This window comes from Schistocerca americana, chromosome 6 (assembly GCF_021461395.2).
Source record: "Schistocerca americana isolate TAMUIC-IGC-003095 chromosome 6, iqSchAmer2.1, whole genome shotgun sequence".
Taxonomy (NCBI): Eukaryota; Metazoa; Arthropoda; class Insecta; order Orthoptera; family Acrididae; genus Schistocerca; species Schistocerca americana.
The window spans coordinates 321,331,491-321,359,128 of NC_060124.1; the positions used below are offsets into that span (position 1 = coordinate 321,331,491).

The 27,638-nt window shown below is 37.8% G+C and overlaps 2 protein-coding genes across 2 annotated transcripts in view; both read right to left on the reverse strand.

The window, feature by feature from the left end:
- LOC124619397 (tetratricopeptide repeat protein 12-like) overlaps positions 1-6,229 on the reverse strand; it is a 125,031-nt gene extending 118,802 nt beyond the window's left edge. Inside the window, exon 1 of the mRNA XM_047145751.1 lies at positions 6,092-6,229. Coding sequence (XP_047001707.1) covers positions 6,092-6,137 — 46 coding nt within the window. The 5' untranslated portion in view covers positions 6,138-6,229. The remainder of the gene's footprint in view (positions 1-6,091) is intronic.
- Positions 6,230-22,956: 16,727 nt separating this feature from the next.
- Positions 22,957-27,638, reverse strand: part of LOC124620112 (lysine-specific demethylase 3B) — a 156,141-nt gene continuing 151,459 nt past the window's right edge. The window contains exons 13-15 of the mRNA XM_047146782.1: positions 26,838-27,132; positions 26,373-26,689; positions 22,957-23,935 (exon numbers count right to left, since the gene is read on the reverse strand). Of these exons, the coding sequence (XP_047002738.1) occupies positions 23,522-23,935; positions 26,373-26,689; positions 26,838-27,132 (1,026 nt within the window). The 3' untranslated portion in view covers positions 22,957-23,521. The remainder of the gene's footprint in view (positions 23,936-26,372; positions 26,690-26,837; positions 27,133-27,638) is intronic.

Here is a 27,638-nt window from a genome sequence, read left to right on the forward strand (position 1 = left end):
AGTCACTAAGCTGCTCCTCCGAATGGTTCTATATGGTGAAGGTTTTGTCAATGTATCTGTACGACATACTAGGTTTACAAGGTGCCATGTCCAACATCTGTCTTTTGAAATGCTCCATGAACAAATTGGTAACTATTGGACTAAGTGTACTACCTACGGTGATGCCTTCCTGCCGTTCGTAGAAATTGCCATTCCATATAAAGTTATTTTTTTATTATTGTTTTGAGCTTTTCCTCATTACAGAGGCTTATCTCCAACATAATAATTTACTCAGAAATTACAATACAAAGAATAAACGTTCTTAAACTATATTTTTAAAATATTCCTCCAGGTGTTTCGATCTTGTGTGTCCTCTTCCTCTGCGCCCATTCTCCTCATTGCGTGCTGTACATTTTGGAGCCAGGTGGTCATAGGTCATCCTCTTCTTCTTCTCCCCCTTCCGGTTCCCACTCCAGTATCAATTTTGCTCTTCTGGTTTTCTCCATTCGTCCTACATGCCCGTACCACTGTAATTTCTTCATATCCATTACATCATATATTCTTTCTTTTATTTCCATTCTCCTTATTATTTCAGTGTTCCTTATCACTTCTTTCCTGGAGATTCTTGCCGATCTTCTCCAGAAGTCCATCTCTAGAGCTTGTAATTTTTTAATGTGCTTTGGGTTAATTGTCCAGGTCTCCATTCCATACAGAACCACATTCTCTAATATGGATTTGTAAATTAATTTTTTAGTTCTGTTCATTACATTCCTGCTCCATACGACTGAGTTAAGCATCCCAGTGACCTTCCATCCGCTACTAATTCTTTTATTGATTTCTGACTCTGATTTTCCCTCGATTTCTAAAATGGATCCCAAACAACAGGAAGTGTTTATCTTTTCGATTTTCTTTCCTTCAATGTATAGCTCATCTGAATCATTAGTCAAGTATTCTGTTTTTTGGTAATTAGTCTTCAAATCCCAAGTTTTGCATGCTACTGGTAGTTGATGCACATATAGTTAGTATTCTCCCCATCTTGTGCTACGACTACTTGATCATCAGAAAACAATAAATGATGTAGGTAAACTCCATCTCTTATTTCTAATCCCATACTATTACATACAAGACCATGTTCTAAGGCTAATATCTATACAGGTTTTAAATAATGATGGTGACATGGGGCAACCCTGTAAAAGGCCTTTGCTTGATCTAAATTTCTGAGAAAGTTTATTACCAACTTTCACTTGGCAAATGTTATCTTTATATATCTCTGTAATATTTTAATCAAGAAAGAGTTTATGTTTGCCATATCTAGTGCTCTCCAAAGTAATTTTCTTGGAACAGTATCATACGCTTTTTTTAGATCTATGAAAATTAATCCTATAATTTCTGATTTTTCCCTATGTTTCACTAAAATCTGTCATAATGTGAAAATATGATCTACACATGATCTCTCAGCCGTGAGTCCACATTGTTCTTCTTGGGTTCTAAAATTTTTTTTCCAGTTTGTTTTTAATTACTTTCGCAAAAATTCTCATTAATGTGTTTGTAACACAAATTCCTCGATAGTTGGAACAAATTTTGCAATCCCCTTTCTTAAATATGGTATTAATGTAACCTAGCGTCATCTCGTAGGGTATTGAATCTCCATGTATCATTTTGTTGAAGAGCTGTGTTATCAGTTTCACAATTTTGTCACCACCATATTTCAGGCACTCCAGATTGATATAGCCTGGTCCCGGTGATTTACCATTCTTTCCTGTTCTCAATGCCTGAAGTACTTCACTTTCTAAAATCTGAATCTCATCATCTTCATGTCCTTTTTCTTCCACTGTTCCTTCTTCTACATATTCTTCTCTGTCCTCATTTAATAATTTTTGGAAATACTCTTCCTATTCCTTTTGCGTTGTGAGTTGGAGATTTAGCTTTTTGTGTCCTGTCAAAGCCCTTTTGATACTGACCATGCCTCTTTTGCTCTCGCAAATCCTAATTTGCTATTCACCTTGGCACATGTTCTTTCCCATGCTTCATTTTTTGCCATCTTTATTTTTTTCATCACTTCATTCTCCTTTCCTTGTATATTGATCTTGTTTCTTCTGATTTACCATTCAACCACTGAAGGAAAGCATTTCGTTTTTCTCTAATGAGGACCTCTATTTCCTCTAACCACCACTCTGCTGCACGGTTGTGGTTGCTATCTTTTTTACCCAACACCTCTGTTGCTATGATTTCCACATTAGTTTTTATATAGTCATATATTTCCTCTGTACTTCCATCAAATGATTCAACCAGTTTCCTTTCCGTCCTGGCCGCAAAGAGTGTTCTGACACTTTCGTCTTGTAGGCTGTCGATAGTAAAAGGTAAATTTTCATCTTTCTCAGTCTGGTTCATTATACTTATGTTATTTGTATCATTCCTTGCATTCTTCCATGGGCAGAAAGACTTCATTTTTACTGGATAGTGGTCTGATCCAGACTGGGCTCCTCTATAAGATCTTACGTCTACTGCCTTGAAACTACTTGTTTGCCTAATGATAATATAATCTATTATAGAATGAAGTTCTTTAGTTTTATGTTGCCAAGTATATTTATGAATGCCCTTATGTTTGAAAAATGTGTTGGTAGTTTTTAGATAAAATTGTTCACAAATTGCAATCAATCATTCCCCATTGTCATTATATTCGTCCTCTCCATGTTTTCCTTATTCTACAGGATTCTCTAGTTCCTACCTTTCCATTCATATCTCCCATGATAATCAGTTCCTTTCTTCTTGGGATTTTTTCAATAGTCTCCTCGAGGGTGGCCGAGAATGTATCTTTCTCCTTATCTTTTGTGTCATTCGTGGGTGCATATATGCCAATAATCACAACTTCCCTAGCAAATAATGGCATTTCAACAGTTATAATACGTTGATTGATGAATGTCCAATTTGTGATTCTTTTTTTCCATAATTTCTTTATCATAATGGCTCTTACTGCTTCTGATACCCAGATATGTACATAATTATCCAGTTCTTCTTTTCCTTGGCCTTTCTTCTTTGTTTCAGAGAGTATGACAACATCCATATTGAATATGTCACATTCTGCAGGTAGTAAATTTATTTTAGTGGAAATACCTTGCACATTCCAGCACCCAAACATCATTTTCCGTTTCTCATCACCAGTTCGTCATCCAAAGTTCCAATTTTTCCGGGGCATATTATTACATTTTTTAGCATTTTTATGTTTTTATGTGAATGAGGAGCTGGCCCACTGCACAACCCCCAACCTGGAGGACCAGTTAATTTTTATTCAAGGTTTTCTTTCTTTGATAAGCCAATATCATACTAAATGTGGTAATACATGACTGAAAAAGCTTGGTGATATCCTATCATAAAATGGAACCCATATGCTCTAGTGAGTCACCAAACTTCTCAATGAAACATTCCTAGTCCTTTAGCTGTGTGTCAGTCTTTCTCAAGTGTAGTTGAAGCAGAGAGGTCATGTGAGTCATCAGTTTGCACGTTGGTGAGCCAGGAACGCATCTCCGTTATAGATACAGTCACTTCAGACATGCTCCACAAAAGTAAGTTGGTACCTTTGCTGTTCATGTCGTACATAAATTACTTGGCAGGCAATAGGCCAATTAATGGTAACCTCAGACTTTTTGTAAATGATGCAGCCATCTATAATGAAGTCCTATCATAAAAAAGCTGCACATACATTCAAAGTTGCTATGATATCAAAGTGGTTAAAAGACTGGTAATTTGCTTTTAATGTTCAGAAATGTAAGATTGTAAAGTTCCCAAAGCAGAGATACATAGTATCTTATGACTACAATATCAATGTATCACGACTGAAAACAATCAATCCATACCAATACTTGGGAGTAACAATTTATGAGGATATGAAATGGAACAATGAAATCGGCTCAGTCGTTGGTGAAGCAGCTAGCCCACTTTGATTCGTCGGTTATATACCGCGGAAATGTAATCAGTCTACAAAGGAGATTGCTCACAGAATACGCGTGTGACCAATCCTACAATAGCACTCAAGCGTGTGGGACCCATACCAAATGGGACTAGCCGGAGACACTCAATGAATACAAAGTAACTCAGCACGGAGTGTCACACGTTTGTTTCAACCATACAAGAGCTACCCAGAAACACTGAAAAATCTGAACTAGCAGATTCTTGAAGATAAATGTCATCTATCCCATGAAGGCCTACTTACAAAGTTCCAGTAACCAGTATTAAGTGAGGAACCTAGGAACATACTTCAGGACCATGAGGACAAGATCAGAGTAATTACAGCACAGATACAGACATTTAAATAGTCATTCTTCCTGCTCTCAATTTTTGTATGGAACTGGAAGAAATCTTAATTGTACAATGCAAAACACCCTTTATCATGTTCTTCACAGTGGTTTGTAGAGTATGGATGTATGTGTAGATGTACAGGTTGACTATATTTGAAGATGAAAACCACCCAAGCCTCTTATACCTCCCCAGGAACCTCAAGAACACAGTAACAGAACAGTGCTTGGTAAGAGCTTATAAGGTGTTTTAAGATGAATGATCCAGTTCTAAAGTCTTTTAATGCAATAATGATTTGCTAAAACAGATTGAGCACTATACTGTAATGATGATGATGATGATGCAAGACTTGCATCACATACAATTGTCAAAAACCTGTCCATCAAGTTCATTTTTAAATGTGTGAATTTCATACAACAGTGTAGTTAATTATGTGGACAGTATGGTTTTGAGCCCCCTATTGGTCAGGATATATAACTCGCAAAAATAGCTCAAAGAGAAATCAATGGCCCTTCCTCATGTTTCATGCAAAGACGTCTTAACAGGTTGATTCAAATGACACCTTTTCCAACAGGCTGGAGCTCAAGCAAATTGAGAACAGAATGTTCCAAGACACCTGAAAAACACAATTTGTTAGTGACTGATACATCATAAGAGGCCAAATGATGTGAAAATGTACATGGTCTAGCTGACCTCATTAAGTGGGATGTTTCTTAAATATAATATTTGTGGGTCTCCACTTCCAACTAGCTGCTAAATCAGATCATAGCAGTAAAGGTATCAGAGTCCAGACATGCTCATTTCTGTATGGGACAAACTGTCCAACTATATTGATGCATGCCAAGCAATTAAATGGAGCCACACTTAGCACCAATTTGTATTTTAAATGATGTTATATAAATCTTATGTTCAGCGGAGTGTTTGAGAACTGAGCCTGAGTTCCCAGCTGTATAATTCAATGTCTACGGCCTTTCAAAACTTCCCATACTATGCTATTTCTACAGTAAAATCAGCTAAGAGCTGCTGTTGCTATGAGATCTGTCACCATGTTATAGGAGTGCACTGTTACTTCAGAAGGGATCAAAGAATCAGTGGAAATCATCGGATCAAGAAGAAGGGGAGAAAAGCAAGAAGTGCATTGCAGGAGCACACTTATTACTTCCAAAGGAATCAAAGAAAATCATCAGATCAACTAGAGGTGATGCAAGTAAGAAAGAACTCTGCAACTCTATATTTGTTTGTATGTTAATAACAGTCACATTCATTGAATCTGAACTTCCAGTGAGAATCATGAAATCCAATGGTTATCTCAAAAGTACTCAGTACACTGACTAAGGTCATTCAGAAGCTATTGGTAAACTCAATGGAGATTGTTGTTCTACAACACACAATAATATAACGACTTCATAATTAAGAAATGAAGATGACTTAAACATAGAAAACAGCATAATAACAAAAACGTTTGCTGATCCGTACCAAACTATCATGCAATGCTTGTCCCATAACATTAAGCTACATTATTGTTACCACTGTATTCTTCAACAGCGAACTAATGTGAATGTTAATAACTGACAGTTTCTACTGATTGATCACAACACTGTCACACCACACCACACCAACGACGGTGGGGGGTGGTGGGGTGCGGCGTCCTCACAATAAAATCATAATCGCAAAGGGGCCAACGAAACTCACTGATTAGTAAGTTGTTGAGTGGCCTCGTAGCTTTGGAAACAGCTTAGTACTGTCGCAACAAATTACTGTAGCCAGTCTCACGATTTATTATATGGTAGATGTGAAACATTTTTCTTTCACAACATACCGACTTCGTTCACTTTCTGCAGGAAGTTTTGAAATTCCTCCTCCATTTCTGCCTCAAAGTTAAGCAATTAAAAACATCAGAGAACTTCGCAATGAATCGTCTGGTTGTTGCTATGGCAACAGAAAACTTAAGCGGCCCCTCGATGGTCAATCAAATTGAGCAATATTTCCTGAAGCGCAAAAATATTGAAGGTGTATGTGTGAGATTGTGCAATAATATGAAGAACACAGATATTTTTGAAATATTTTGCGCTGTCCGCAAATATTGTGCCGTATGTTGTCAGTGGTCAGTGTTGCGCAATATCGTTGCCAGCCTTCCACATGCTATCCTTTGTATTTACAGTTTAATGTTATTGTCAATGTCACTGAGCGTGGGAAATTTGAAACGAACGCGAAGCAACACGAGCGAGCATTTTTATTAGATTGCTTATCGCGATATCCGCACTGAGAAACGTAAAATCCTGTGTTATAAGAACAGATAACGAAGAAATAGTATTCCTAAGGGATGAAATACAACTCCTCAGCTTTGACCAATGACGCCAAATTTTAATCATAGATATTAGTTGTTTATTTACGAGCCGTAGATAACAAATCTACTGTGGCAAGGCGTCATAATCGTAAATAAAAATAAATGAATGTGTTATTAAGAGAGAGATATTCACCTCGTTTACATGGGGCTCCCGAAACCGAATTTCGTAAACCCATTTCCCAATTCCACTTCTGGCTGGTCATGCAAACCCTTCAAAGTCGATTCTGGAAATCCGCTTTTATAGTTGCCGGTTTTCCAATTCCGCTATCGAGTTTCGATCCCAAGTAAACGCAACCGGTTTTGAAACGTGTTTGGGCTGTCAGATTAAGTCTTGTTTTTAAAAAATTTTCGGCTAATATGGACAGAGTAGCTTTTTCTACAGTGAAGGATAAGTACAAATATTAAACTGAATCTGTTTACAGCCCGTCTAATTGAAGAGAAATAGTGATTGTGCTGACTAACTCAGAAGCTGTAACAGTTGTTTCCCAAGCCCCATATTTAACTGGGCTAGGAAATCCGCTCCAGACCTTAACATGTAAACACAACAGCGAAAAACGGTTTTCGTAATACGGCTTTCGTCTTTCGGAAGATGTGTCGCATGTAAACGTAGTGATTGCGCATGCACTCTGTCCCTTGTGATAATTTTAAATCATTTGTTACATATTTTGAATTACATATTTGTCTCAAAGTGAGACGTTTCAATTACTGTTTCCTCTGCAGTTGCTTCGTATCTTGTACTATGCAGGCCAACTGAAGAATAGGAATCTATTTCTACCGAAAGCAAAAAAGGCGGCATACATAACACGGCCTTCTTATATCCCGGTTGAACTACGAAGGTTGTATCCTACTCTTCAGTTTGCATATATAGACCAAGTGAGATACACGATACAAATTTTACGTTTGTCGCTTTTTTTCCCCTTCGCTAGTACTAGCATCCTATTCTTCAGCTGACCTATATAGATTAACTGAAGAACAGGACATAAATTTTACGTTTGTCGCTTTTTTCGCCTTCGCTAGTACTAGTACCCTATCCTTCAGCTGACGTATATCAATCAATTGAAGAATGGTAAACTAGGACTTTCCACTGAGAAAATATGTATAAAATTACGTTCGAAATATGGATATGCGGGGTATTCGTCTACGATCTGTTTTCCATTCCTTTGTTTCTCAACATGTCTATGTGTTTTGCAGTACATCATCTGCGGTAACTTGTGGCGTCATTTTTCAAGGCCGACGGGTTTTAACCCATTCTGTATGATTCACGTGTGAAAAGAAGTTTCTGCTTGATCAAAAAGTAGTCAGCACTATGAGGTCCAAGAATCTATCAATTTGATAAGTATTATTTTCAATTGATTTCATTGGAAGGGGGGTTTGGGTTGTTGGGGAGAAAAGACCAAACTGCGAGATCATCGGTCTCATCGGATTAGAGAAGGACGGGGAAGGAAGTCGGCCGTGCCCTTTCAAAGGAACCATCCCGGCATTTGCCTGGAGCGATTTAGGGAAATCACGGAAAACCTAAATCAGGATGACCGGACGCGGGTTTGAACCGTCGTCCTCCTGAATGGTTGTCACTTATTTGTGTCAGGTTATTAAATACATGTGTCAGGTTTCGAAAGCCATACAAATAAGGTTTTTATTACCAATATACGTTACACTTTTTAGTAAAGTAACATACATATAAGAGAGATAATGTTTAGGACTTCCATTTGACGTTATTCGAACTAATGATAAATTTTGTTGGATCAACTGAAGAATGGGATACAACCCGTCGGCTTTAACCAGTGACGTCATAGCTAACTCAAAGATATTGTCTTTATTTTCGAGCGATCATTGTCAATTGAAATAAGTGAATGTGTTTTTAAAAGACAGGGCTAGGCATTGTGTATGATTTTTGTCGCTTGTATAAATTTAAATGACTTGTTCGTTTCAATTCATTCGGTACATATTTTCATTCTTTGTGTGTTTGAGATATTTTGGAAGAATTGTTTTTCATACTGGACAAATTTTACATTTTGATTTTCGTTTGTAGCTATGGATTTATCTATTCCTATGAATGTTGAAGAATTGAAACAGGGTTCGCCAACTGCAGTACGGAATAAAAATTTTACAGTAGTCTCTCTCTTTCGCCTTCGCTAGCACTACTATTACTACGATGTTTATCAGTCGACAATGGTAGTATCGTAGGCGAAAAGATTGACATACGAAAAATGACAAAGGTCAGTTGAAGAATAGGACACTAGGGATATCGTAGGCGAAAAGATTGACATACGAAAAATGACCTATATATGTCAGATGAAGAATAGGATACTACCGAAGGCGGAAAGATCGACATACGTTAAATTTGTGTCCTGTACTGCAATTAACCTATATGGATCAATGAAGTTCGAGATACAACTCATATATGTCACAACTGAAGTATTGCGTGCTAACGTTACTTCTGTCCCTTTTTTTTTTTTTCTTCTTCTTCTTTGCACTAGTATCCCATTCTTCAGTTCAGCTATACAGGTCAACTGAAGAATAGGATACAAGGGCTGAAAGAAGTGATATACGTAACATTATGTTCTAAATATAAATGTTCATGATATGTGTCTACCATCTGTTTTCTCTGTCCTCCATTCCTTTCTTTCTCAAGATTCAACTTTGCTGTTAGATCTGTGCAATACATCATCTCTGGTAATTTCTGACGTCATAGGTCAAAGCCAAGGGGTTGTATCCCATTCTTCAGTAGTCCCATTTTGTTGTAGCTCAATGAAACAGAGACTGCAGCTCCTGCATTGCCTACAGAGCAAAAGAAGAAAAAGGTGATGAGATATGACGAGCACTGTAACTTGAGCCCATCAGGGGCTGCTGAGGACAGAAAGAGAAACCAATGGAAGCTTTGCCTGTGGAGCTGGAGAAAATGACACCTGAATATCAAATACATGCAAAGAAGGCTATCAACGATATTTTGTGTGAAGGTCAACTTCGCTGTTTGTATAGGAACTGTGTGGAGATACAGCCACAGAGCACCTGCTACAGCAGTATCGAGGCCACAAGAGACAGAAATTATCTACACAGCACAGTATTTCTCTTGCTTTACATAGTTCATCATGTTATTTTAGTCGAAATACCATAAAGTGATTTCTAATACTGCATCGAAACCTGCACCACTTTTCCTGGAAACTTTCATTCTTTCCACGTATTTCTGAAAATTTTGCTCCAAAAAATTAATTTTGTTACCTCTTCCTTTGTGGCTGAGTGATGCCACAGTCTACAGGTAATACAGTTCTCTGTTCTTTGTTCAGTACTTGCAGTATCTGACTTGGCTCGATACTGTTATTCTGTGTTGATCATGGTGCTGATCAGGATCGAACAGTACATTACAGTCACAGTAGCAAGTAGTCAGACACAAAAAAATTATTTACATATCTGTTATCGACCGTTTTTCTTCACATTTACTGAAAATTGAGATTACAACAGCCATCGAGGATGACCTCAGGAAGTTCCATGATGACTGTCGTTAAACTACTTTTGAATCTAACTAAGTCTTAGTTGTACATCGCATGATTAGATATAGGAGTGTCCAGGCAGTGCCTCTTTCCTCATGTGCACCCACAGACTTAGTAGCACAACTGAGGAGCCCGACATATTAACAAAAGAAATGATGGGGTACATGTAGCTCTTCAACAAACTACTAGAAATAAAAATGAGGGTCATTTATGATGCAAAAAATACAAAACTGGAAAGCACCACCTGTGTTATAGTGGATTCTAGCATCTATGAAATTCCCAAATTTGTCGAGATTCTATACCGAATTTGTAGTCGACTTAACGTCTGTTTCAACTGTAATCTGTTGTAAATTCTATAACTAAAAACCATGCCTATTAGCCAGAAGAAAGCACAGGTGGCACCCATTTATAAAAGGGTAGTAGAAGTCATCCACAAAACTACTATTCAATATCCATACATTGATTTGTTGTAAAGTCTTAGAACATATTCTGGGCTCAAATATGATGAGTTATCTCGAACAAAATGTCCTCTTCTATGTCAACCAGCACAGGACAATAGTTGACCACACAGTGGACAGATATGTACCTTGCAGAACAGAGGAAACCTCTACAGCGCACAGTCACTGCAGAGAAAGTTCTAAGAAAACAGAGACTACTACATAATAGGTGTAAACAAAGCACAGGGCTATAGATAGAGGATGAATGGAATGTGGGAAGAACTATTTGTTGCCAATAGATCTAATATACTACAATAACAAGCCGAACTTTCTGTTCTAAGTAGTTTTCAGAGAAGGCATTTAGGAATATTTCAAAGGATGTCTTGTCATGCCCACAACTAAAAAAACTAATTTTCTCGATTGATTGTTGGATGATTAGTCTCCACAACCGATTACATTATCATGGGGAACTTACATATTAGTGAACTTAGGTTTTCTTTTAAATTTTCTGTTGGATCAAGAGGCAAGTCTGGGACTGAGTCTTGTCCAATCAGTCTTGCATGCAGCTTCACTTTCCATCTCAGTGGATCAGTTTTCTTGTCTACTGTGACAAACACACCACCTGCATTTTCCATTAGCCTGTACTTTTGATATACACTTCAATTTCACTCAAAATCTCACTTCTGCCAACTTCAGCTTTTTGTGCCTGGTATTATGTGAGCTTCACTACTTTTCAGGAGTGCTTCAAACTCTGACACTTTGTTGTGAATGGTTTGACAGTTAACTATTGGGATTTTAATACTTTCGCCTGTGGGGTGTATTCCTTCGGATCTTTCACAAATACTTCTGGGTCTCCTGCAACTGTCATTATCTGGATGAAGAGTTGCCTAATCCAAGAAAGCCTTGTGGGCACTGCACACTTATCTGGGTTGAGATGGTTCCATGATTAAGTATGATGGTGTCATCAGCAGTATTACAGTTTTCGAAAAGTGTTTTACATTCACAGAAAGTTCATTTATGTAAGTTAGGAATGACAAGAGACCCATCACCAAACTACCTGGAAACACAAGAACTTCAGTGGTGAGACTCTGTAAAGAGTCTTTTACAAAAAATGATGAGGGGGAGTTAGAAGCCATGCTGTGAAAATGATTCATCAGTCTATGGTGCATTACTTTGTCAAAGCATTTTTAAGAAGACTGATACATAATTAAGAGTTGATTTTACTTATCTCCACATTCAAAGATGGCTGCTGCCTGTGAAAAAATTCTAGGTTTTTGGGACATTCAACATCATTACATGAAGCACTAGCTCAGTTGGAGGATGAGTAAGATGACAACTGGGACCTATTCCACGGCAATGTTCACAAGGAACTATGGAAAACTTACGTGAAGATGAGTGAACAGGCACTTTCGAACCAGTACTGCAAATACACAATGGCTTAACCTTTAGACAGTCTTGTCTGGTTATCACAACGGAATATCTGGAGAAGACATTAAGTCACATTTCTTTGTAAGAAATGAAAATATTAACTATCAAGACACCAAAAATTAAATCTAAAACTAGAGTAGTTTAAAATGACTTATTACACAACACATTGCACAAAATCAGCAAAAAGAAAAAATGACAACCATATTATTTATTATTATTATTGTTATTATGGTAGCCTTCACTCCAACGATAGCTCAACACATTAATCTAGATCATCCCCACCTCAATGTAACTATTGCAACATACATCCACTTGAGCACACTAACTACAGTCATACTTTGGTGTTCCTCTACAATTTATGCCCCTATACTTCCCTCAATGTATCCATCTAATCTTCAGCATTCTTCTTTAACATGTTTCAAAAGCTGTTTTCTTCTTGCATGTTTTACTTTCATATAAGGCTACAGTGCAAATACATTTAAATTTTTTTTTCTCAGAAACATTTTTGTTACTATTGCATGTCTATGTTTTACATCCTCTTTACTCGTGCGTTTGACATTAATTTTGCTACAAAAACAGTAAAACTTATTGACTACTTTTAATAACTCCTTTCTTAATTAAATTCCTCAACATTGCCTGCTTTAATGTGATTACACAACTACATTACAACCCTGTCTCTCTCCCTTCCCAACTTCTAACTCATTTCATATCCTTCGATTTTTCATAAAGTTATGACCACACAAGCAAGATTTCCCAGAACTGGCTGTCCCTGTTTCAAGCAATATGTGTGGCTTTGTCAATGCTGGCACACAAGTGCTTTTCTCATGAAGCCCCAGGAAACCAGATCTCAAGAGTGTCGGTCAAGCTGCGGCAACATGTACTCTACGCAGCATCAACTACAAGCAAAAGTTCATTAAATAAGAATGCGGTCCTTGTATTACAAGCTGTGATAGTTGTCCACAAGTACTGGCAGCGACGGCATGAGAAAGAAATCTACAACTACATCTAGATACATACTCCGCAATCCACCATACGGTGCTTGGCGGAGGGTACCTCGTACCACAACTAGCATCTTCTCTCTCTGTTCCACTCCCAAACAGAACGAGAGAAAAATGACTGCCTTTATGCCTCTGTACGAGCCCTAATCTCTCTTATCTTATCTTTTTTGTAGTCTTTCCGCGAAATGTAAGTTGGCGGCAGTAAAATTGTACTGCAGTCAGCCTCAAATGCTGGTTCCCTAAATTTCCTCAGTAGTGATTCACGAAAAGAACGCCTCCTTTCCTCCAGAGAGACTCCCACCCGAGTTCCTGAAGCATTTCCGTAACACTCGCGTGATGATCAAACCAACCAGTAACAAATCTAACAGCCTACCTCTGAATTGCTTCTATGTCCTCCCTCAATCCGACCTGATAGGGATCCCAAACGCTCGAGCAGTACTCAAGAATAGGTCGTATTAGTGTTTTATAAGCAGTCTCCTTTACAGATGAACCACATCTTCCCAAAATTCTACCAATGAACCGAAGATGACTATGTGCCTTCCACACAACTGCCATTACATGCTTGTCCCACTTCATATCGCTCTGCAATGTTACGTCCAAATATTTAATCAACGTGACTGTGCCAAGCGCTACACTACTAATGGAGTATTCAAACATTACAGGATTCTTTTTCCTAATCATCTGCATTAATTTACATTTATCTACATTTAGAGTTAGCTGCCATTCTTTACACCAATCACAAATCCTGTCCAAGTCATCTTGTATCATCCTACAGTCACTCAACGACGACACCTTCCCGTACACCACACTATCATCAGCAAACAGCTGCACATTGCCATCCACCCTATCCAAAAGATCATTTATGTAGATAGAAAACAACAGCGGACCTACCACACTTCCCTGGGACACTACAGATGATACCCTCACCTCCGACGAACACTCACCATCGAGGACAACGTACTGGGTTCTAATACTTAAGAAGTCTTCGAGCTACTCACATACTTGGGAACCAATCACATATGCTCGTACCTTACTTAGGAGTCTCCAATGGGGCACCGAGTCAAACGCTTTCCAGAAGTCAAGGAATATGGCATCCGTCTGATACCCTTCATCCATGGTTCGCAAGATATCATGTGAAAAAAGGGCGAGTTGCGTTTCACAGGCGCGAAGCTTTCTAAAGCTGTGCTGACGCATGGACAGCAACTTCTCTGCCTCAAGGAAATTCATTATATTCGAACTGAGAATATGTTCGAGAATCCTGCAACAAACCGATGTTAAGGATATTGGTCTGTAATTTTGAGGATCCGTCCTTCTACCCTTCTTATATACAGGCGTCACCTCCGCTTTTTTCCAATCGCTCAGGACTTTACCTTGGGCAAGAGATTCGTGATAAATGCAACCTAAGTAAGAAACCAATGCAGTAGAGTACTCTCTGCCAAATCGAATTGGAATCCCATCGGGACCTGGCGATTTATTTATTTTCAACCCATTCAGCTGCTTCACAGCCCCAGGGATGTCTATCACTATGTCCTCCATACGGGAATCTGTACGAGACTCAAACAGCGGTATGTTTGTATGATCCTCCTGCGTGAAAGATTTCTCAAATGCTAAATTTAAAATTTCAGCTTTCGTTTTGCTGTCTTCTGTTGCCAGGCCAGACTGATCAGTGAGTGACTGGGTGGAAACTTTCGACCCGCTTACCGATTTTATGTAAGACCAGAATTTCCTTGGGTTGTCAGCAAGATCTTTTGCTAAGGTTTGACGGTGGTAGTGGTTGAATGCTTCATGCATCGCTCTTTTTACAGCAGCGCGAATCTCTACTAACTTTTACCTGTCCTCATTCTCCCGATCTTTGTTGTACTGCAAGTGCAACTGCCTTTGCTTCCTGAGCATTCTCCGAATCGCGCTGTAAAACCACGGTCGGTCTTTTCCGTCTGTAACCCACTTTTTCAGCACATACTTGTCCAATGCGTGATTTTCAATGTGTTTAAAATTTGCCCGTAATTCTTCCACGTCCATCGTACCGAAAGTAAATGAAGTCTATTCATTTACTAAGTGGGACGCTAACAACTGCTTCTCTGCTCTTTCTAGTAAGAATACTCTCCTAGCCTTCTTGACAGACTTTTTAACTTTTGTAACCATAGTCGTAATGACAACATCATGATCACTAATCCCTGTCTCAACACTGACGCCATTGATGAGGTCTGGTCTGTTCGTGGCTACCAGATATAAAATATTTCCATTACGCGTTGGCTGTCGATTTAGCTGCTCAAGACAGTTTTCGGATAGTGTGTTCAAAAGTAATTCGCACCCCAGTCTATACTAGGTAGGTTGAAGTCCTCTTTCAGAACTGAGTATATCTTTCTCCCCTCATAAATGCTAAAACATTAAACCGCAATTCCCCTCTTATTATAAAAGGCAGAAAGAAATGCTGGAGTCATCCGATATTAAGTGAGAGATCAACAAAGGGTAAGTTTTTGCTTCTACTTGACAAACTGAAGGCAAATCCATACAAGTTTTTCAAATACTACAGTATATCTGTTAACTCATTTGAAAAGCTTTTGAGCATGGTCAGAGACAGACTTTCTAAAAGAAGCACAATTATAAGTGAATTTATCATTGCAGCAGGAGTAAAGCGCACTGTAAGTTTAAACAGGACATGAAAATGTATTATATTGTTTAAAAATTACCTCCTACAAGATGTGAGGCATAACATATTTCTATGGGTCTAGCGATAGGACTGTCACAGTTTGATTTATATCACACACATGATCCTCCACACAATAGCACTGTAAATTAAATGTGCATTCAAACTTCGTCTTTTAGACAAAATCGCAGTGATAAATTATTAGAGATAAATAAAAATATTGTCTAACACTGCTTTACCTAATGTTATGCAATGTTGACATGCAAGTGATCCCTGGTGTTATCGGTCCGGAGTAAATATTCTCACAGTAACTGTGCTGCTAGACAGGAAGCAGATTCCAGCTTCCTGGAAAAACCACTTTCCCCAGTACTGCACACTCAATCTCATTTCTGTGTAAGTAGTAGGTGATCCTCCGCTCCTTAAATTTTATCTACAATTTCACATAATGTTATCAGTGAGATGAACCAGATTAAACAATTATTTCTAGGAATTTCAGAACTGAGTATATCTTCCTCCCCTCATAAATGCTAAAACATTAAACCACAACTCCCCTCTTATTTTAAAAGGCATCCAATTAATAAACAGATCTCTGACACTTATCTCAAACACTGTTTTCAGCTTAGTAACTACTCTGGAGCAAATAGCAATTTAGTTCTGAATATTTACTGCTGCCCTGCACCAAACATTTAAAATAGTACCATGTTACCATACTGCAAGAACAGTTTATAATGCAAAGCATCATTGCAGGCGGCAACTATTGAGTTTGCAACTACAAGGAGACAAAACTGTTACAATGGATTATAGTCAGACTAAAACTACTTGATAGTTCGACACTTCACGTATTGTAGCTGGTTTCCTCTCATCAGAGCACTGAACATCCTACTCGTTGACAAACTGCTATAACAATTACTTCACTTCTGACTTCTTGCCCAGCTTTCTTTCTTGGTGTGTTTGGATTCCAAATCTTGGGCCTGGCCATCTTATCTCACTCACTCACTCACTCACACACTCTCTCTCTCTCTCTCTCTCACACACACACACAGCACTAACCAACCATTACTAGATTCTTCGGTATCATTTACAAAGCTATTATAATCACAGAGATCGGCTTAGATTACATAAGCTCTGCATGACACTGCATGAAGCTGAATTTTTTAAGGCTGTCAAGTAACGGTTGCGACTGGTGCACAAGTCATTGATACCACAGTCTTTTACAGTGAATGGTGTAGTGTAGTGGTTAGCGTGTAAATCTGATGTGAAGAAGACTGAAAGCACAAATGTCATCAAATGCAGTGAAATATTTTTTGTTCTAAATCTAATGAAAAGACTTTGATCATCATTTTTATTCATTTAATCAGTTTGCATATACTTTTTTATTTCCAATAAATTTGCTGCATCATTTTCATAATACTGACTTTTTTATTTGCTCTTATTTTTCTTTCCACCACTTTTTCATATGGAATCTGCTTCTGTCACCAGTAATCTGCAACCACCTGCCAACCAGGGCAGCTCATTGGTTGTTATAATGTGGCATCGCATGTACCAAGTGTGAGGATAGTCTCAGGTAGCCAATAACAACGAGAAATTATGTTTGCTTTTACCACTAGAACTGTTTATTTTTCTGCGAAAGATGGCTACGCAAACATATTGAGTTTGCTCATAGACATTAGCCTTAAATGTCACAAACATAGCAATCGTGATTTTAGTTATGCCGCATATTGTTGATCGCTATTTTCTCAGCTACACTGCACATCATGAGGTGGTTGTTTGGTTAGGACACGAGTTTAAATTCAGGGCTACAAAATCCATCGTCTTCTGCATTACACTCATCGGTCACATAAAATCAGCGATCAACAGAGCATCTCCCATTTCCATCCTATCTTGGGGCAGCTGCTTCCATTATTGCTCAGTGTTAAACATTAACAGCATTTGGGAAGTGACCTGCTGTGTGTGTGCCACCTAAAACTGAGTAGTAGCTGTCAGCGAATGTGTCAACACTGTAGCCGCAATCGACAGATAACTATCAAGTGATTTTAATCTGAGTATGGTGAAGGATCTCCATACCCCAAAAATGCACAATAGCCTTCATCAAAAGGCAAAGTTAGGCTCATAGTATTTTTTCTTCTTCAAAATTTCGCAACATTTTCAGTCTTGTTATGCCCCTTTCAATTACATGACACAAGTGATCTGTTACCTTTACGGCCGGCCGCGGTGGCAGTGCGGTTCTGGCGCTGCAGTCCGGAACCGCGGGGCTGCTAGGGTCGCAGGTTCGAATCCTGCCTCGGGCATGGGTGTGTGTGATGTCCTTAGGTTAGTTAGGTTTAAGTAGTTCTAAGTTCTAGGGGACTTATGACCTAAGATGTTGAGTCCCATAGTGCTCAGAGCCATTTGAACCATTTTTTGTTACCTTTACTACTTACTTGCCCACACTCTTACACAAGTTCAGGAGATGGAACTCATGACTATCCTCCCCCTGTCACCTCCCACTATGTGAATTTCTCGTTGTCAAAATTTAAATCAGTGCTGAAAGAGTACACCAAAGCTAATTTGCTTGTACACAAAAGAGCATTCCAAATTATGATTTACGGGACTGCATGGTGAACTGAAATACTGATAAAGAGTGTGAATAGAATAGTGCAGTGTTTTGAAAAAGACAGGAACTTAGCATCTGTAAGGAAGACCTCACATTCAATTAAATAATGGAACGCGTTAAAACACACACACACACACACACACACACACACACACACACACACACACACACCATTTGGTGGTTCACGTGGTGATAGCTTGGTTCTTCTTGTCACACACACACACACACACACACACACACACACACACTCTCTTTCTCTGTCATTTAGATTAGGTAAAAATTATTCCAAACAAAAAAAAATTTTTTGGGAAGTTAACTGCAATACATTGTGAAAACACGGTGAATTTTCTCCCTTTGAATGTATGCACTGCACATGTTGACCGAAAAAGTTGCTGAGAAGGCAATGCCAAGCATCACAACACAAAGAAGAGTGAGATTAAAAGGTATTGTACCATACCTGATGGCTGGGAAGGAATCTGTCAGGGCTTTATCAATGGAACAACATTAGAATTTGTCTTGTGTGACTTAGGAAAGCTAAGAAAATTTGGTCCTACACCTGCCTGAGGTCTAAGGGTTAAGCGCTGCACAGCATCGCTATGTAATTTTAAGAAAGTATGACCGCACAATCAAGTTGTGAATTGGAAAGTGAACTATTATTTACAGAGAATGTTCTTAACAGATCAGATTTCAATTCTCTGAGCACAAAGTTTTGTGTCCATGTGTACTAAACTAACTCAATATTGATTAAAAAAAAAGAGTGAATAAAACCATTATGTCTACTGTGTTAGTGTTAATTCATGTGGGTAACAGCTTGCTGCAACACTTTCTGGTCGATTCAGTTTTAGTTGACTATTTCTCTTATGATTAAGTGTAACTACTTAGATTTTCCTACTCCTGAAAGTAGCTTTTCAGAAGTACTTTGCAAGTTGCCTCCAGAAGCTAAGGACTGGCCAGCCATTAGGCCTCTGTAATTTAACTGTTTCATTTGTTAAGTTTGTCTGAACAGAATAGTTCTACACTACTTCTGTTGTACATAGCTTTCAAGTCACATGATACAAGTTTTGAAGGGTGACATCAAACAACACCCAATACAAGCCAGCTGATCCATATACTCACAACATCCTTTACAGACAAGTGAAGGGGCACAATTTCACGGATTTGACTTGAGACAATTTTCCACGTTGGTTATAATCTCTCAGCTTCATTTGTGGGAGGAGGACAGGGTGATATATCACTTAGCTTTCAAACAATTCTGAGTTTCACTAGAAGCATTGTGAACACAACTTTTTTCATTCATTACCAACGAAGGGACATTGGAGATACTTTCCGTTAATATTATATACTACTGCTTCCTAGGTACCAATTATTGTGTGGATCTATTTTTGTATGCTTTTATTTCAAACAGTTGCCACCTGCAATGAAAATCAAATGGCGAACTTTAAGCGTGTGACATGCTTTTTCCTTCTTGAATTTCAGTATTGTTTCCTAAAAATGGAAATGAAAGTAAAATAATTTGAAAAACCACTAAAATGCTCCATTCGAATTGTGATGCCTGTGACTTAAGTAGCTAGCTCATTGCTCCTCTGTCATAAAGCTAATGTACAGTGATGTCCTGTTTATGTTTCGGAAAACAGATTACAAATGGTGTGAAGTACCACACTGTAACAAAGACACCCATAAAAATCTTGAAAAATTGTGAGTGTGTTTCAGAGAATGAGTAGGTGCATTAAAATTGATTGCACCATAGCGGCAAAATGTCACCACGCCAATGCCCAAGTTCCCTTAATTAAAAATTCTTGCACTCTGAAGTTAACATTTATTTATTTCCAAGATATGCTTCCCAACATTGCAATGGATAGCATAACTGGACAAAATTAAACTTTTATTAATAATCATCACTGTACCCCACTTCCTTGCACACCATTGGTAACTCGGTTGGTAGAGCAACAGACTGTCAAATAGAAAAAGATGGTAACTATAGGTCACTGGTTCGAGTCTAGCATGCTACAATATTTTATTGTATTTTATGAAACAAACCGACAGTCCTTTCAAGTGAAAACCAAATCACAGTTACAAAACCTCACCACACAGATTAGAAACAGATGCCCTTACACTTGCAACAGCTGTGCGCACATCGCACTCAAAATGATACTTTCTAGTTAATGTGACCTCTCACTTTTTACTTTATTAGAGAGGTTTTTTCATCTTCCTACTGTCTGTCTAGGATCCTTACGTATAAGCTTTTGGAGTATCAACATCTTACATAACAAGAAATTAAGTCAGTTTCAAACACAAGACATTTTACACTCACAAACAGCACAGCCCTTATGTTTGTGTCACCTGCATGTTGTGCATGCTTTATATCTCTCTGCACGCAAAACCTCATCGTCCTACACCTCGTTGTACTGTGGGAGTATGGTGATATCTTCACTACTAGCAATATTTCCAAATAAGATAATTGTTTGTAAGCAAAGTAGATGCATTGAAACAACTGCTGCAGTAAGTTCTTGCTACCGCTATTTTCATATTTCATGTAAAACTTTTAAAGCCTTATGACCCTTCTATGATTCAAACCTGTGTTATTCTTATCCACAGTCAATATGCTATCCACTGCGCCACAGAGCATGTGCTTGTGGCAGTATCTTGCAAAGCAGAAATAAACATCACAATTTCCCAAGCATTTTATTGTCCTTTGGGTCATATTTCACAACTCATAGTCAACAATCTAGATATAAGATACGGACTCATTTGCAAAAGTACCACAGTTGCTTAGTTAAGAGTGAGTTTAATGAAGTTGCAGGGAGCAGGGAAACAAATCTCCATCTTTGCACATATCACCGCTCTCAATGAATGGAACATAAACATAACAGTTTTCTTTAAGGTTTCCACTATCAGCATTCACAAAATTTGTTTCTATTGTTACTTAAAAGTTGCAAATGTTGTTTCCCCATCACTAAACATCTCAATTATTTGGAGAAAAAGTATGGGAAAACCTAGCAACTTTGGCAAACACTCCCTAACACATTCAAGTTAAGTTACAGACAGGCCCAATTAAGTGTCTTAATTGCACCTCCTGGAACTTCATGTCTCCTTTACGGTAAGTAGCAATCTGTCTTTTCCTGTGTGAATTATGAAACTAGGAAGATAATTCAAACGAAAACAAGTCATTAAGAATAAAATATCCATCATTCAGAAAGAAGTAGAATTATACACTTTGGGACAGTAATGCAGTACTACCGTACCTATTTACATGATCAGATGCAAAGTCTAACCCAATGTCCATGCTGCTTGGTACAGTAAACACATGGCATGCCATTATTTGCCCATTTGTAATAACCCCCAGTCAGTAGAGGAATGCAGTAGGTACTGTGCAGAAAAATGTTAAGTGTATGTGAATGATACTGTACACTGCAGTGGTAGTTTTGGTAGCAGACAGTAAGTGGATTATCAGAGACTGCTAAATGGAACTGAAAGGAAGGGAATTTCTCAAGAAGATATGAATTATTTAATTACAATAAGATTTACTATGAATTTCTAACTACAAAAATCAGAAAAGAATTTTTTAACAAGTGAGTGTGACAGCTATGAGTTGTTACTTATCTGGTTCAACATTGTAAGTTGCTTTTGGTGACAAAGCCTGGTAACACTACAGCCTGGATTTTTTAAGAATGTAAATACTCTACCAATCAGGGTGTCGTTTTGGGTGAGAATAAGCATCATATGAGTTCATGTACAATTGGTGACTTTATTACAAGAACGAACAGAATGGTCAGAAATTGTTTTATGCTCTCTGAAAATAGACAACGGCACTTACTGTCACAGGTGTGAGAGTATTTGGGATGACTGAATTAGTGGTGTGTTAGAGCATATAAATGTTCAGTTTGGAAAAGAGAAAGTTAAAGATGAAACAATGAAATGAAGTTACTTTCACAATGACAACACTTTAACTTTGCAATAGGCTATTTTCCTATGTTAAAAATATGGTTGGATTTTGTTATTCAGAAGGATAACATTCAGATCAGTTTTACAGTCAATATTCTCTCAAAATCTCTCTTCTTTCTATGTAATTAAAATATAAAGATCTGGTCACCTGTTTGTGTGTGTCTTAATTGTGCCTGTTTGCAACTTGATATGTCTTCTTTACGGTAAGTTGCAATCTGTCTTTTCCTAAATTGTTGATATTTATCCAGGTTCATAATTAGACATAAATAATTACTTTAATCATGGAGCATATCCAAAACTAAACATTACTGCTTCAGAATTATTTCGCATTCTTTAAAATCACTTTTGTATGTTAATATCATAAAAGTATACGAACATAATACCCCAAAACCCTACGCATTGCTTACATAGGGATATTGACTACATTTTAGATTAATTACAGCATACACAGAGGCATTTAAGCACTCATTCCTCTCATGCTCCATACATTACTGTTAACAGGAAGAAACCCTAATGACTGGTACAATGGGATGTGGCCTCCACCATGCACTTCACAGAGATTAGCTGAGTATAGATGTAGATATAGAAACCTCTCAAGATACTAAAACAGGTATAGCAAATACTACTGAACAAATAAAAATAAGAAACAAAAATGTGAACAAAAGCCTTTATACAACACACTGCATGGACTTCAAGAACCTACAGTAACAACTTCCCCTTAGCGAATTACACTTATTTTATCATATGGATAAAGAGTTAAATATTAATTACAGAAGAGGATTAGATGAAATAATGTTGCTTTGATGAGTTTTTACGTAAAAAGTTTATTCGAGACAGCAAAGTTCACATTAAAACTAATACGTAAACAAGTGTCATTTTACTAAAATGATTTCACGATACTGTTAGATATTGCAAAAAAATTAAATATTGCATTTAGCTTATCTGACTAGTTTATATTACCACATCAGTAACTATATCGCGCATTCGATGGGAAACAGATCAACCCAAAAAATATTCTGACACTTATGGTGAAGTGAGAATGAATGATTTTCACTTGCAGAAAGTCCAGGCAGCTGATGGAAGGTACTCATTACATCAATCACAGTCACAGTTACATCAGCTGCATAAAAGGATTGCAGTTCCACCTTCTGTACCCCCAAAAGATGGCTGCTTTATGGACTCACAAACAACAAATGGTGCCATGGAAAAAATGCATCAGACCAGACAGGAACAACATGTAACATGACAATCCAGTATTACAAAGATGCCTTGCCAACCAAGCCAGTCAGCTTACAATTAAAAAATTATACAGAAGAACCCACAATGGGCCACATTGGTGAGATCAGATAATGCATCCAGTCAAAGACTTTCAAGTATCACCACCAACTTCACACGCTGTTGACATCTCCTCCACTCTCTCATCTCCATCCTCCACTTCATCCTCCGTTTCCACTTTTAATTCACTCTTAGAGTCAATCTTAGGAATTACAGGACTTGCAGACACATCACCACGGTTGCCTGATGTCCGATTTGGAGAAACTGGTTCTCGCTTAATACGCTTGTTCACAGTTTCAGATTCCATCTTTTCACGAGCATGCACCAATACTGACACAGAGTCTTTCACAGCATGATAAATAATGTTCTTTATCTGTAATTTATCCTCATGGTTGGAGTGTGTATCAGAAAGATCGCGAAACTCTTCAGTCAGATGAAAGCAATGTGTCACATTCTCCGGTGAAACAAAGTCCTCTGCAACCTTAATGCAATTGTGCAAGTTACGCACCTGAAAAAAATAAAGTAAACAAATCTTTATTTACACAGTAACTCCATTCACAAACTACAAATTAATAAGGTATTCTAAGCTGGATCTAAAATCTGATATGTAACTTTACTAAATACTCAATGGTACCACTTATTTACATATAGTTGATTATTCACCCTTTCCGAATGCAGGAAATTACTCCAATAATCTGTTTGCAGAGGGAAAGTTACGTAAAATTATCTGAATGACAAAAGCGGTCTTTTGAATAATAGACCTTGGTATGGTAATTTATCTTGGTATGTGCTCATCTTTTATATACTAAAGTAAACTTTTTTAATTGAATATAACATGCTCCCACTATTAATTACGGATCTTTTTACAAGATGATGATTTTGCACCTGGCAGTAGAGTGTGAACTAATAGACACATAGAAAGCATATTAACTCACATTTTTGTATTTGATTATATATGCATTTAACCCACTCAGGGGGAGGGAAAGTGGGTAGCATCCTTGCAGGAGCAACCTGCTTGTTATATGATATGCTAGTAATTTCAGAAACCAAGTTAATGCGATTCCTACACAAATCTCTCTTTGGCACTGGCTTAACTACACTGGATGACTTTATAGTGGCCTGCATTCACACAATGCCTTTCCAGCTACAACATGCCAGCGCACTCACTGGAATCACAACTGTAGCAGATAATGATCAATGCGAGATACTGCTCATTGCACACCAATGTGAAAGCACCACTACACTGGGTACACCCATAATTGTATTTTAAATTTTAGTGGAGTACAACAGATGGAAAAGAAACTTTTTTAGATGAACACACCACCATCTGATTGTATTATTGTTTATTTAATTACGACCCAGGTCTCCACCTTATATGCCATTTTCAACTGTCATCAACATATTTTGCAACACATCAAGCTCAAAATTGGCCATAAATTAAGAAAAATATTTGCTCTCCATGAAATGCCAGATGCAAAATCATCATCTGGTAAAATCAGTAAATAATAGTGGGAGCACATCATATTTAATAAAAACTGGTTTACCCTGGTATGTACTCATCTTTTATATACCAAAGTAAACTTGTTTTTGTTAAATATAACATGCTGCCACTATTATTTATTGATCTTTTTACAAGATGATGATTTTGCACCCGGCATTTCATCGGGAACGAATATTTTTCTTAATTTATGGCCAATTTTGAGCTTTGAGTCCTGCAATATATGTTAATGACAAATTCAATCACTTGGAAATGGCATTAAAGGCCAAAACCTGGGTTGTAATTAAATAGACAACAACACAGTCTAATGGTGGCGTGTTCACTGGAAAATTACTATACAAGTGTTGCTGAGCAACACCAAAAACTGAGAAGAAACGTATCTGCTAAAACTGTCAAAATTATTGCATAAAGTGCCTGGATCCCAAAGAAACAGCTCGATTTCTCCCCTTTTCAGATAAAATTAGTATAATGAACTGTATCTTACATTGAAGAAGAAAACTTAATATTAATCCACAGCCGATACTGCCTCTCTCTTCAAACACTGAAGAGATAAAAAAGGAATTGAAAATCACCAAATGAAATATAATTACAAGAGAACCATTGAAATTTTTCACATTTTAATTTTTGAGTAATGGTAGCTTTCCTCATTAGTTGCATATCAAAGATACTCCAAGGCAATGATGAATTTATTGCCGTTCAATTCCCTGAGCAGAAGAAGATTAAGAACATCCCTACTTCATTGCATTTCTCCATTCCTGTATTATATGATGGTCTCATTTTTATGAGGCCATACTCATGTAGGCTGTAATTCTGTAACTTTCATTGCTTCAGTGTTACCTTCTGCCTCATGCCTGTTTCCATCCACGAACAAGTTATTGCAACACTCATAACTTAACCTCTTGCTTAAACTATCCCACACACAAAGCTGCAATGCAAATGCACGTAATCTGGTGGTGTTCACTGTACTGTATAAAATACACAGCTATACAACATGTCAGATGTGCACAAGGAACAATTTTTTACTACACATCTTACATGGGAGAATAATATTCCTGCAATGTACGGCAATAAAATTTTCTAAAATTTGTAGCTGTTACAGAGCACATTTTGATACAGATACACTGTCATAGCAATACAATCTGTCAAGGATGTTACATTGCTTATAGAACACATGCTCACATCAGACGGTTAAAAAGCTCAAAGTATCACAGAAATCATTTGTTAGTTGTCATCATATGCAAGCATTGTAATTAAATCACCTAAAACGTGCTGTCATGGGAAAAATCACACACATCATCCTACTGAATTCAAACAAGATGCTGCAAATTACACAACAAACAGGTTTAGAAACTGGAGCAAGAGCTGGATGCCATGCAGTTGAAAACTTATTAATTCACACAACACAACTCCAAATTGTATTAGTCAGTAATTGTTTAACAGGTCTTACCTGGTGTGGTGCACCAGCAGGAATGAAAACACAGTCCCCTAAACACTGAACAATGGCAAATCCCTCAACACCATATTCACGGTAAAGTCTGTTACGCAGCTCAGTATCTAAGTACCAGCTCTGATCATGAATAGGGTCATGATGCGGTTCAAGTCGCACTCCCTTTTCCACTGCAACTTTATTGAGCAAGTCTCTTATTTTGGCAGCATCACAGGCACTATAAATGTGCCACAATGCACCTGGTAGCTCTCCTTTCTCACGAACTCTGCGCCGCATAATAATGTCACATCCAGCCTCATCAATAGCTCTGAACGCTTCTGCAAGAGAAAGTATCATTCTTACCACTATTGATAATACACAGACAGGAGGGTGAACAAAGAAATAGGTAACCTTATGCATAGCTTCTCACATCTGAATGAACAAAGTAAACGATTTCTTGCTAGCAATGAGGATTCTAAGATATACCTTTAATATGCTCTTCACTATCTCCATCTTTTGGAATTCCAACATATACCATAACATTCACAGCGTCCGATATATCAAGATGTAAATTAGTAGTCCCATGCTTTGGATGGAGGGCTGACCCATAGGCATTGTACATCTTGGGACCAAGATCAGGGCGCACAAAACATTCAGGAAGACGTGATGCCAGATTAAGACGGCCAGTGCGCTGGGTGTATTCAGAGAGAGGTAGCACTCTCATCAAGTCGGCAAAGCGTGATGGTAACATCTCTGCAAAATCATCTCCTGGTGGCCAATCCTGGATGGAGAAGAAAAAAACCTTAGTATCGGGTACAAATTTCATTACAAACAATGCAATACACAACTTCACAACCAATTTTCCTTCAAAACTAGGCTCTCCAGCATAAAATGTTACACTGCTTACGAACTGGGCGGAGTGGAGTTCTATTTTAATTTAGTGAGTCCGACATTAACTCCTTTCCAGTATTAGTAATCTACGAGATTGAAGTAATTGACGTAAAGTCTTCAAAGCATCTCAGATGATTTGTTCCAATACTGGACAATAGTATAAATGCATTGGTTGCACAAAACTGTGCTTGAGATGTTAAACTACAAGAACCATATTTGACAAAACAAGTGCAAATTCTGCAGCAGCATTTAAGACTGGCAATAATTATTTGTTACCTATGAAATGTCATATCAAAGTATCAGCTACTTATTTCATGCCAGATACGAAACATTTTTGTGACTGTTTCTGAAATGAAGTACATTCTTAATGGTGGAGATGTTTAGGTGCATTTTATT